Source organism: Chaetodon trifascialis, chromosome 4 (assembly GCF_039877785.1).
Source record: "Chaetodon trifascialis isolate fChaTrf1 chromosome 4, fChaTrf1.hap1, whole genome shotgun sequence".
Taxonomy (NCBI): Eukaryota; Metazoa; Chordata; class Actinopteri; order Chaetodontiformes; family Chaetodontidae; genus Chaetodon; species Chaetodon trifascialis.
This window is the reverse complement of record NC_092059.1, coordinates 19729048-19742408: the sequence shown is the minus strand read 5'-3', so window position 1 is coordinate 19742408 and position 13361 is coordinate 19729048. Positions and strand designations below refer to the sequence as shown.

At 43.2% G+C, this 13361-nt stretch overlaps 1 protein-coding gene across 1 annotated transcript in view; it reads left to right on the top strand.

Annotated features, from left to right (window-relative positions):
* Window positions 1-2383: 2383 nt before the first annotated feature.
* Window positions 2384-13361, top strand: part of raver2 (ribonucleoprotein, PTB-binding 2) — a 78669-nt gene continuing 67691 nt past the window's right edge. The window contains exon 1 of the mRNA XM_070960852.1: window positions 2384-2672. Coding sequence (XP_070816953.1) covers window positions 2400-2672 — 273 coding nt within the window. The 5' untranslated portion in view covers window positions 2384-2399. The remainder of the gene's footprint in view (window positions 2673-13361) is intronic.

Below are 13361 nucleotides of genomic sequence, written 5' to 3'. Positions count from 1 at the left end.
CGCAGCCTGACGTTCAAGGAAGTTCACTCCCAAACTGTCCACAAGGGCTGCAACAAACAGTTTATTTTCTGGATTAATCAAGTACTAGTTTTTCTCTATAATTTCAGAAAATGGTGCCCATTGTAATTTCCGAGAGCCTAAGAGGGCGTCCTCAAATGTGCTGTTTTGTCAGAGCAGCAGTGTAAGAGCCAAATATACAGTATTCAGTTTAGTATCTGGCACAGTAAAGCAGCATTTTTGAGAAGCTGGAGAATGTTTGGCATTTTTGTTTGACTGGAATGCTTTACTAATATCAACATAGTTGATTCTGTTGATTAAACTGCCTTTCAAACTGATGCATGCCGCATTCACTACGTTTACATGCAGTCAATATTTGGGTTATGGTCAATATTCTATTCTGAAACATTCGGAATAACCTGTTTACATGTGTGAGCAAACAGGGGTAATCAATTGGGACATCCCGATCAAAACAGCGACGCACGGACAACGTGTCGACGCATGGAGAACGTCATGACGACCTGCACATCAATTCAGCTTCTTCTTCCTGTATCCAAAAACAACAACAACTGTGGTAGCAGTCGCCTTCGTTTGCGCTTTGGTGCTGGTACTGACCCACCACCACTATTCAAAGGAGCCAGAGCTGTGCCATCCATATCCATGCTACAATGGGGATATTCCGATAGGCGTATACATGACAAAAAATTCGGGTTAGAAAAGGAGTAACCCAGGGGTCATATTTGGGCTTTTAAAAACCGGAATATGAGCATATTCCGTTTTTTCAAAAGGGTTATTGGTGTTTACATAGCCGTGTGCAACCGGGTTATTGCTGATATTCCGGTTATGAAAGGGTTACTTGACTGCATGTAAACGTAGTGATTGAGTCTCTCATTGGGAAAACAATGCTGTTCATTGCGCTGCGTTCAATCTGTTTGAAAAGACACAAGGTGCTCCTCTCTTTGGCCTTTCTGCTGCGGAGTGGACTTGACCTTGATTGAAACATTCACGCAAACGGGCCATATACAGTCGGTGTGTTTCAGTTACACTGGTTCAGCCACTTGGCAACGTGAGATCACTTTCACCCACTGACAACTGTGATTGTCTGGACTCCGCTCTGCCAAGAAACGCTTCACACAGATGGTGAGAGAGAGAACACGGAGGTTGGATGATGGAGACCGATTTCACCGTCTCTTACAGGCCTCGGCTCTAAATATTTCCTCAGTGGGTTGATGTGTTCTTGCTGACATGTTTGCGGGCCTACATGAGCATCTTTGGAGCGCGAGTATACAGTGAGTGTGTCTGTCAGCGACTCATGCAGCCTGCGGAAGCTACACAGGCATTGTGAGGACTCGGCGGGGAGCTCTGTTCCCTTTATGTTTGCCAGGAGCAGCTCTCCACCCACGGTGGGCAGGCAGGCAGGCAGGCAGGCAGGCAGGCACGGTTGGCTGCTAGTTTGGCATTCACCGGATGACTTGGGTAGAGAGGAGGGAAGGCACACAGCCATTCATGGTCACATTATGCACACGGGGAACAGGAAAGCTGTGGTGGTTCAGAAATATTCTCCAATAAAAGTCTCTCTCTCTGTCTGTGACCAAAAGAAGAAATGTGTTAATTGGGCTATAGAACAGAAATAAGTGCTGAGTTTCTTTGCACCCATGTGCTTAAGGCTGTGTGTATATTTACCACATCCCTGCTGTCTAAACGTACTGTACATTGTTAACAGAACATGAAACACTTGTCAGACTCAACATGTGGCTGATGATTTATTCTCTCCTTTCTGCTTTTGCCTGGAGATTACAGGATTTAAGTAGGTGAACTACACCGATGCCCTGCAAAAATCAAGCCACCCTGCAGTGTGGCAGACTGCATGCTGCCTGCACCCACACTAACGCCAGCCTCATGTGATGGTGACACCGACAGGCTTTAATTGGCTTCTATACGTTCAGCAGACAGTTGGGGTCGCCAGGAGTCCGAGGTGCAGCATGCGTGAAACCATGTGGGCCTAAACTGCCACTTAAAACAAGTGCTTTCACCATTAGGCACCGCGGCCTACACCTGTCAGCCTGAAACAAAGTGTGTGATGGAGTAAGATCCCGCTGTTTGCAGTTTCACCGCTCACTCGAGGCGGCTGCGCATCTTCCAGTAAAACCAGCAACAAAATAAATGACGAATCAAAGCGAATGATGCCTGCACATGTTTATGAATAAATGCATTTATATACATTTAGGAGCAAATTACTAGACCCAACTAAAAGTTCTTTTCTTTTTTTCATTCGGGATGCTTAACCTTTCTCTCGCTCTTTCCCTCTTTCACCGCCCGCCTCCCACCTGCTCTCTCTCTTTCTCTCTCACCCCCTCTCTCCCTCCCTCACTTCCCTTACACTTTTCACTCAGCTACCCAAGATGGCGGCAGCCTCATCCATCCAGCCGCCGAGCGTTCACTCTTCTCTAGCCGGGGAGAGCGCACTTTCCCCGCCGATGGACAGCCCCGAGAGCCGGCAGCCGGAGGATGAGGAGGCGGCGGCAGCGCAGCCCTCCGACTCGGGGATTAGCCTCCGCGACCTGCCGGACCTGGAGCCGGAGGAGATCGAGAGGAGGCTGGCCAAAACTCGCCAGGAGCTGAGCAACAGGAGGAAAATCCTTATTAAGAACCTGCCGCCCGACACCACCAACCAGGTAGAGTTTATACTGGAGAAACTGGAGCAAAAGTCGCGCTGTTCACTGAATGTTCTGCTTTTACGCAGAACGAGACGTACTGTGCGTCGGTGGCGCTCACGGGTGTAGTTTGCATTCAGCTTCGCACTTTTCATTACGCTTAACATAAACATTATTGTTTGGTGATGAGAGACCCGGTGTCTGATGCGCTATGGTGACATTAATTTACCTCAGAGGGGAATATTTTTAATCCCATCAAAGCCGCATCTTCACGAGAAGCTTGAGTTCTTTATTTGATCAGTTTATTATGGGGTCTGGCGGCGTGTCATTCGTTAAACACACTCACCGAAACAGCGCGAAGTGTCAATAAATTGTTTCTGAATGAGTTTCTGCAAAAGCTGTCGCTTCCCTTCCAACACAGACATAGGTCTCTTACCTCTGTCACTCAGCTTAACCCATTTTAAGGTGAGGTGAACATATAAACCTTTCTTTGTCCCACTTGCAACTTTTTGCAGTATACATTGCAATCCATGACACATATATTGAAAATCAACGCTGTAATCAGCTCATTGGTTGAACTTGGTGTGTTTCAGACAGTGCAGTATTGCACAGTTAAAGTCCTCACTCGTGCCGCTTGTGTTGTAGAAACATTGTTTTAAACAGTGTAAGCTGTAGTAGAGTAACAACTGCTTCAGCAACCTCATTTTGTTAAATGTGATTTCTGACTATACGTCTTGTAAACACTTCACTACAATCAGATTCCTTCACTGGAGACAGAAACAGACTAGCCGGTTAATCTTTTATGTTTATTGTACATGCAAGAACTTTGTATACATGTTTCTTGTCAAAGACCACAGAATGACCTCACTGTTTATAACTATGAGACCGTTTTGGTTTCTCCTAGTGTCATTCGTCACTTTTGCCAGCATGTAAGCTTTCACAAGACGACCTGTCAAAGGCACTGATGGTGTATTCCTTCAGGGTTGTAGCATCAAACATTCTTAGAAAGAGGCACAGTGCCAAGCAGAACCAGCACTCTGCATGGTGTCTGTGTCCGAGAGAGAGAGAGAGAGAGAGGAGAGAAAGGACGAGAGAGAGGGAGTGTGAAAGGGTGCGACTGCATGGTGTGTGTGAGAAATGAGAAGGAGAGTGTAGAGAGCAAGGAACAGTGACTTGGATTAGATGAAGCGACAGAAGTGGAGTTTCTCTCTCCCTCTATTTTCCACATTATTCATGTGCCAGAACGAGTGTGATATGTTTAGTGAGCTCGAACAGAGCCGTCGGAGAGCAGAGCCGCATGAAGCCTGAAGCCTGCTGAACATCCCACATGAATTTATCCATTTAAAGGAGTAGTCCTCGTTGTGATGCTGTTGAACTGAATTAGCTCAGGCTACGTATCTTACATGTAGAGATATCTCAGCAATTTGGCATCTTGTCAAAAATGAAACTTTTAACCCACATCACAGCACTCCAGATGAGGATAAACACTGCTGTGATAGTTAACATTTTCCTCTGTGTGTGTGTGTGTGTGTGTGTGTGTGTGTGTGTGTGTGTGTTTTATTTTTTAAAATGTTTCAGTCGCTGTGCTCTGTTTGAGAGGCTGTGGAGTTGCTATGTTTAACCACAGGATCTGTAGCTTAAGCTAATGTCCATGTATCAGTAGTAGTGTGTAAATGATGAGTCAGTAATGCTATCGACAGGAAGATGCAAAAAAAAAAGAAAAAAAATCTCATAATAAATCACCAGTCTTTCATCACACAGAAATAAAAAATGTTCTCTCACTCCAGCTTCTCAAATTACTGCATCTCTCTTTTCTATAAATGCAAGTGAAATATTTTTGGTTTTTCAACAGATGGTTGGATGAAAAATGCAATTTGAAAATGTCATCTGGGGAAGTTTGTGATGGGCATTTTTCACTATTCTGACATTTAATAGAATAAATGATCAATCAGTCAGACCACAGAATAGCAGCCCTAATTGATATCAATGCACATACCACCTGATCTAATTTCTTGGAAGGACATCAAGCTTAAAACCTGTAGCTGCTCTGCTTTGGTCCTTTACAGAAATCCAGTGATATTTATAGAGCTGTTGATGTTACAGTAGCTTCCATAAGTTTATAGATTGATGACGAAGGAAAGTCCTCGTCAAGTGTCTTTTATAACCTGTCTGATGGACTCAACAATGCCCAGCCGGCTCCATCTTCCATTTCCCTCATACCCGCTGCCCCATTAGTGAACACTATATCGCATATTGTGTGTGTGTGTGTGTGTGTGTGTGTGTGTGTGTGTTTGTGTTTGTGTGTGTATGCGTGTGCGTGAGAGTGTGTGTAGTTCACGGTGCACTGTGTCAGATATATGGTCCTGCTGACAGTCCTCATCTCAGAGAGGAGTGGGGGGTTGGGTACAATGGAGTGAGGAGGAGAGACAGAGGAGTTAAGCGAGAGGAAAGGAGGGAAGGAATCTTAATGAAAAGAATAGAAAGAGGGTGGGAGACATGATGGGGATGTAAGACTTTTTCTTCTCTTTGATGATCACAATATCCCTCTCAAACATGAGCCATTAATGACTCTTATCCACAGCATTTTAGCAAATAAGATTTGCTCTCAGTAGTATTTTACTGAGTAAAAATCAACCATTGAATCCCCTTATTAAATTCATATCCTTTTGAAACACTTCCAAATAACTAAAAACACAAAGATCCAATTGAGATCTGTAATGAGCTCTTTCTGGCTGAGAAGGCAGAACGGCTGCAGCTTTGTGTGGCAGCCTGATTAATGTTCATTACCTGTAGCTATAACTTGTAAATAAGATGAGCAGCAGGAATGATGAAACGTTGATATGTATGTGACACATTTCAGTTACAGGTGTAGCATACCAAATTTTTACATGTTCTATTTCATTAGCTGCTCGCTCTAATTGTGGAGGACCTAATGCAGAACCATTAATCTGATAAACTTGAAATATTGATAGTATGTCTGTGAGAGCTGAACTGGAAGATTATCCTAGCAGAGACACAATCAGCACAAAAATAGTCAATGCTTGGCTGCACAGTGGTGTTGACTGACAAGTGGTCGAGTGCACATCAACCACACCAGTGGTATTTTAACCATTTCTTCTATAATGTTGTGGGACTGAAGGACTGATTTTAAAAAGTATCAGTATTGATGCAGCAGATTCAGAGATTCTTCCAACATTCATTTTTCTTTCCAAAACATGGTGCCTACATTACCCACGATGCAAGTCGACTACCAACCATTCGGTTGGAGATTGTTCTGCTAGTAGCAGCTAATATAGGCTGCTAGCGTCGAGCAGAGATGAGGAGTGGTCTGTGAAGGTCTGGTAAGCTCTCTGCTTTTTAAGTCCAGATTTTCTTTATCCTCACATGTGTAGCATCCAGACTCAGGTGACATCACTTGAGGCATTTTTTTATCCAACATTCAGAAAGCTGAAAATTTTCCAACTTACAAACAACTAAGCTGAAAGTATCTCCTTGAGGGGTTGAGGTCAAGTATTGAGAAAGATCTTTGCTCCTACCCCTACTGTGCACCCCAGACTCCACTTTGAATTTCAAGAAGAATAAAAGTGATGTTTAATCAAATCCAAGCACGTAGTGTAAAAACATATTTGCAGATGCACTGGAGGGTAAAATAAGAGTGTGTGTGTGTGTGTGTGTGTGTGTGTGTGTGTGTGTGTGTGTGTGTGTGTGTGTGTGTGTGTGTGTGTGTGTGTGTGTGTGTGCGTGCGTGCGTGCGCTTCCAAGGACTTGTTAAATTCTTGAATTATTCAGTTTCTCAGAAATACACAAAACTTGTGCAAGATGTGCACATGTTTGTATGTTTCTTTTTGAGCACCAGGCAGAGTGCTCGTGAGTGTGTGCAGTTGTGTTTGCATATGTACAGGTAAACACAAATACATATAAATGTCACAAAGCAGCGTGTGCCTGAGCTGTTCTCTTTCCACCCACTTCCTCCTCTCGCTTTGCATGCTGTGATGTGTGTATGTGTGTGTGTGTCAGCAGCAGATGTTCATGAAATCTGCCCCTCCTGACAGTGGGCAGCCTTCATCACCTTCACCACTTATGAACCTGCATGCAGACACACACGTTGTGATTTAGCTGTTTACGGTGGAATTAGTCACCTCGAAGTTTTGCAGATGTTTGTGCCACAGTGTGCCGCAGGCATTCAAGATACACCTGTTTCAATGACTACTGCAAGTACAACCAGGGCAGACCAATAAGTTGATGCAGTCTGTTGGCTTATTTTTTGTATGGCATTATTTGGCAATGGCTCCTGTCCGTGAGATGATGAAATTTGTTTGTGAAGCACTGTGACCTCCAATGCTCAGCCAGTTGAAATCCTTGGTGATGGTGGAGAGAAGGGTGATTGTTGTGGTGTATATTAGAGCTGAGTGATATGGGTGAAATTATTATCAGGATAATAATAAGGGCATGTAGTTCAGTAATTAGAAATAAAGTATCATGGCACAGCAGATATATGCAAATTCACATATGCAAAATAACCTGACTGATGCATTATATCAGATATACATTACACAATCCAACTTTGTGAGTTTATTACTACAGTTTGCTCAGAACTATTAACAAAAGAGTTGACGCAAGATAATTTGATAGATCATTTTGACAGTTCATATAAGCTACTGAAAGGCAGTAGTAATAGCTGCATATAATTAACAGTTAAGTTATGATTGGTGAAATAGCGTCAGCTTCAAACTGCAGTCGCACTGACCGGATAGAAGTTCAGTAGTAACGCAGAAAGAGAGTGAAATGCTTTGGAAAGCACAGGAAGAATGTGGTCTAGACTAATTGGATAAAAGCATAAGGAGAAATAATGAGTGTGTGTGGGGAGTGCTGAGGCAAGGTGGTCTTCTTGGTTGACCCGCCACGATACGTCTACATTCAAAAGAGCAATTTTAAGTTCCAATAAAAAAATGTAGTCAGTCTCTGTACTGTTACGGCTCCTCCTCTTGACTTTCTCTCACACTGCTGCTTAAACTGTTTGCACTTTGCAAGCTATGCGCGCCTGCTGTTCACAACTGCTGCCATTGGTGTGTGTGTTTGTGTGTGTGTGTGTGTGTGTGTGTGTGTGTGTGTGTGTGTGTGTGTGTGTGTGTGTGTGCGTGCGTGCGTGCGTGCGTGCGTGCGTGCGTGCGTGTTAGTTTGAAATACAGCAGGTGGAAGGGTTCAGGGTCCTGCTGGTCCCTGTTTACTAGAGTTGTGGATCATTGACGTTCATACAGCAGCCACACCGCAGAGGACTGGAGTTTGATGCTTTTGATACACAAATGAAGTGAGATTTTGGAAGTGAGGGTGTATAATGAGCCGGGGGAAAGGACTGTTATGTGACTGACAGGAGGAAAGACACACAATGACTTCAGACAGTTGGACATTAATGTCAGAAGTGCATGTTCTGTCAAATTGGATACACCTGACCTCATCCATCAGAGTCAGCAGCATGAAATCCAGTCAGTAGCAGCTCTGTGGGGCCAAAAACACCTCTGTAATGAGAGGTCAGATAAGAGTAAGCCATGCCACATTCCAATTTGTTACCCAAGAACATTAAAGCATACAGTATATCTGGCAAGTGAGGACCCAAGTGTGAAGACTGCTCATAGCGCCGTCTGATGAATCTCAGTTTTTATGGTGAGATGCTGATGGCAGAATCAGAGTTAACAGCATGAACCCCTCGATCCTCCCTCGAGTCAGTGGTTTATTTTCATAAATCGCTTTCAGGAGTTTTATTCTACCCACGAGAAACAATGGGATCTGTCATTCTGTCAGGTTTAAAAAAATAAAAGAAGGACAAAAATGTTACTACAGTAAGCCTTTATGGAATACAAACAGAAAACGTCTCACCCAAAATGTCTTTCATTAATCAAGTGCTCCTGTCAAAATGCCTCTCTAACTGGCAGGACAGCTTCTAACAGAAATATGCAGTCTGTAATTATACCGTTTGTCAAAGTCTTATAATTTTTGAGCCATATGACCAGAAACATTTATGTACTGTATGCATTTGGTTAATCTAGCAGTTATATTGCCATTGATCAATGGCTTTAGTGTGTGTGAAATGACACAAGCTCCTCACAAGTTAGTGGAGGCCAAATTATTTTCAGATCCAAAGTTGAGATCCTGGTGTCTTGTCTGACACATTTCAACTCTAAAACCTGTCATTTTTCTATCACCTTACACATATTCTAAATCAAACTATTACAAAGGTGATATTTGTGTGATATTTAAAATCTGTGTTTACGCATCACCATATTTCATGATCAAGCACTTGACCACATGTTCATTTTTCTGAATCCAGTAACGTGAAGCTTCTTTTGATTGTTTAAAATCCGTAATGAAACAAATGTGTGTAATGCAAGTGCAACAGAAGACGTTAACCTTTCCTCATCCAGCCTGTTGGTATGCATTATGCTTTCACTGGCGCCTTGGTGTAGGAGTACAAATGACTACAAGAGGCCATTTGGCTTGTACGTCTGAGAGCTTCTCCGCCACTCTCCACAAAGCTCCACAGTTGCTGACGTATACTGTAGCTTTCTTACATTAATGCAAAGCCACACTGTGGACAAAGTGTTGTAATGTCGAAAATGGATGACGACAGAAAGAAAGATGTTCAGTGCACACGTTCAGTAGTACTTTCAGGTTGTTTTATCCTCCTCTTAGTTTACCTGGAGGCTAGGATTTACCACCTCACCGCTTTCACACGAGCATAGATTGCAGATAAGTGAAGCTCAAATACTTCTCTGTACACATTTTAATTCATATTATGTGGCAAAACCCACGCATTGGATACTGCAAGCTGGCTCAAACAAAAATACCAAATATTCTTGAAATAAGCTTTGACCCAATGTCTTTAGGAGCCTGTTGATATGGGAAGAGTGACTGTCTGCTCAGTGGGGAAAATAACCTCCAATCTGAGCCCTGTGGCTTCAGGGCCAGAGCCAAGCCGAGACGGGTGAGTGCGGACGGGGGAGGGAGGTGGGGTCACACTGGCCGACAGCGGAATCGGTCCTGTCTCAGGGCAAGCCACCTGCTTCCCTCAGCCCACTGGTTCTGTCCTTTCTAAGATCAGATTAACCAGCTTCTTTGTGAAAGACTGGAGTGAAATGTAGACATGGACAAAGAAAAGCAACAGACAGGGCTTGACCGAGCAGCATGAGGCAGTGCTGCTTTGTAAGATGCTGTTCTTCCACTATCAGTATGTCTGACAGTATGAAAATGACAGGGGGAACTTCCCACATGAAATACAGAGACGGCACCTTTTCCCAACAATAAGTCTTAATAGGTAATTTCACCTCCTATAATGGGCGTCTTGGTGGTGATTTTGAGTAATAGTTTTCTATTGAGGAGTTATTAAGGCGTAAAAGCCTCTATTTTCAGACATGTTTTCTTTGAGGCAATCACTCATACTGTAATGCTGATGACTGCTCGTTGCTTTTGCCATGGCACCTCCACCCACATGTCCCCCGTTCTTTCCCTGGAATTTAGATTTTCTGACTCTAGTAGCTGGTAAAGATGGTGATGAATGGTATGCTGAGCTGCAGCCTTCAAAACATTGTTTTTCAGAAACGAATAATGGCATAGATGCTAATTCCATGCTCCAATGGAAAAGCATTTGATAGTCACAATACAATGAATCAGCTACGAATTATTTATTTTTATGCAGCTACTGACCATATTCTGTACTGACTGTATGCACATAGCATCGTGGCCGTTTTTCTGTACATGCTAATCTAATTGCATAAAGTATTCACAGATTCTTGTACAATCGGGGAGTTTATTCAAGTTGGCTGACATTAGTTCCATCTACCAAGACAGGGAATAATATAATCAGGTAAACTGGAAACATGTTTCCAGGGCCCATATGTAAATTTGCAGCTATTTGCATTTCAACCATTTGCACACAATGATGCACTGTGGGGTGGTGAATACTGTGCAAACACTTCAACAAGTTCTAGCTGTGTTTGTAGTGTATTGGCACATTAAGAGTCTGGCAGCCAGTGCTATAGCGCACCTCCTGGACCATGTGCCTGTGACTGCTGAGGTTGATTACGGGTTTGAATCCCTGCTCCCGCTGTGCTGCTTTACTGCATCATCTGTCTCTACTCTACTGGAAATTAACAGAGTGTCTGAAGAAGGCCAGCAGATGATGAAAAAAGAAAGGAAGGGATCAGTTAAAATGTCGCCACAGACAACCTCATGTGACATGAAACTTACTTTGACATGAATTGAAAGGTCAGTGAAGGAGAGGGGTAACAGTAAGCCAGCATGGACTCTTAAGCACACAGCCATTGTTTAATCCAGCAATGAAACAGAGTAAAGAAAAGCAGCAGGATGCAATTGAGGGAGAGGAGAAAGGAGTTTCAGTGGCCACAAGGGCAGGAGGAAGAGTAGGAGGGGAGGGAGCGAGAAAGAGGAGGAGAGAGCCTGGATGAAGAGAAGATAAAGGGTGTTAAAGTAGCATACATGGTGTTAAAACTCTGAGGGTGTGTTTGATGGAGAAAGTGAAAGAAATGTCTGCACTCGTGTGTCTTCATGCTTGTCTGTTTTCTAAGACGCTCTCCTGGCAGGCATTTTATAGGCCAGTGATGTGTGCTGTGCATGGTTTGAGCCACCTGTCATACACACACACTAACGAGGCTGTGCAGCTATCCTTGTCAGGACATTTCATTGACTTCCATCCATTGTGGACAGCCTAACCCAAAACTAACTTTAACCAGGACCTCACAAATGATGTTTTGTATAGGTTTATGTTTATACTGGCAAAAGTCCCTAGTGTCTAACACACGTACACACGCACATACGCACAGCTTTGCTCAGACCAAATATGGAAAGCAGTGTTTTCTATTAGGGATGCATTGTTGTAATTTCCAATGAATATGTAACAAATTGTTGAACTATGTTAACGCTGCAGCTGTTCTCCATGTTTTCAATAATGCTGTATTTCATGAAAGCCTATTCAAGTGTGGAATCTAGTTTTTTTTTTTTTTTTAATCAAATGTCAAAATCCAGGTTTTGTAAATATATATCAAAGATGCTGGTGTACTTCAGTGAGAGGCTACAGCAGTAGTACAGGATCACTAAGATCACTTGTGCTGGTATTGCTGCTCTATAAATGTGAATAATGATAATGATGTTATTGTAATGCTAATCATTTTAAACCATATGGCAGTGATAGGTGTGTGAGTAGCTTGCTGGCAGACCTTGGCTTCATCCTCTCTCTGTAGCAAATATCACTCTATCAGTAGGTCAAGGACACAGTGACTGCCGGTAAGGAGGCCATGCTGAATGTGTCCGTCCCCTAATCCCCCTCTCCCTCCATGCCTCTCTCGCTCTTACACACACTGACACGCAACTGAAATGATAGCCCCGTGTTTCACTTTACCTCAGTGGCCCTGTTGGTGTTTGGAAATGGAGTTTGTGTGTGTGTGTGTGTGTGTGTGTGTGTGTGTGTTTGTGTGTGTGTGTGTGTGTGTGTGTGTGTGTGTGTGTGTGTGAGAGAGAGAGAGAGAGAGAGATGAATGAACAGGTGTCAGAGTAAACACATCTTTCACTCCTCATTTTCTTCTTTGCCTGTTACTTTAGCTTGTACACATTACACTTTATAGATTATAAATTGTTCCAAAGTGACTCAGCAGAGTGCAACAGGGGAATCAGAAATGCCTAAACTGCCAAACCACGCAAGATGACAGATGGAAAGGTTAAAACAACACACAGACCATCTACACAGCAATTTGCAGACCATTTGCTTTTTATTTGCAGGAAATTGGGAGTGGAGGCGAGGGATGTCGGCTTAGGTTCATTTTGCTTTCGATAGCTGGACCGCTGGTTAAAAAACAATTAATTTTATGCTGAGGCGCACGCTGGACTGCATCTCCCAGTCAGTTGTGTCCTGGAAGAGTTTAGTGTCCTGGACAAAGAGGAGAAATTCTGGTCGAATATCTGTGTTTATGGACCTGGTTTGCCATGTTATGGGACACCAGTTTCTGAAATCAGTCCACCATTGAGAGCAGCTGCAGTGTAATCTTTCCAATGATTTGCACACCGTCATTATACGTCCACTACAAGTGCTTGTTCTAACCACCGACAGGCTCAGATTGTAATTTAGGTGTCACGCAGGATCACTACAGAAGTATTTTTTATCTCCCAGTCAATGTTGATGTAGTTTCACATTGTTGTAATGTAGCTTTGGTTTTGTGAGAGTTGTCCAGCAGTCAGTGGTCGGTGCTATTGTCTGCCGTGTCTAGCTTCACTTTTAGCTCATCCTTCTTTTCCATTTGAAATGGATATAAAGTCAGTGTTGACCCTGCTTCAGTGTACTGCGCAGTGCCAGAAGCGTCTTAAACTGTGTATCTTGATGCACCAATGTGTGTTGTCCTTGCAATGGTCTTGACGCTGCTGGTGTGTGGTTTTGTTTGCAAGATGAAGAGCAACACAGCATCTCTTTAATCTGAAACACTGTTGTCATAATTTAAAACTTTGGCAAACGCAGTTTGGTTTGATGTAGTGGTTTTGCCCAAGGTAAATTTCTTGCTCAATTTGCATTGCATTTGCATTTGTAAGCCAAAAAATGGATTCTTGAGAGCAACAAGGCTGAGAAGTGTTAGAGCTAAAACTGTTTCTCTGGTCTGCACAGATATTTCTTTTGTACTTGTACAAATGTATGAACATTTTGTTCTCTTCCAC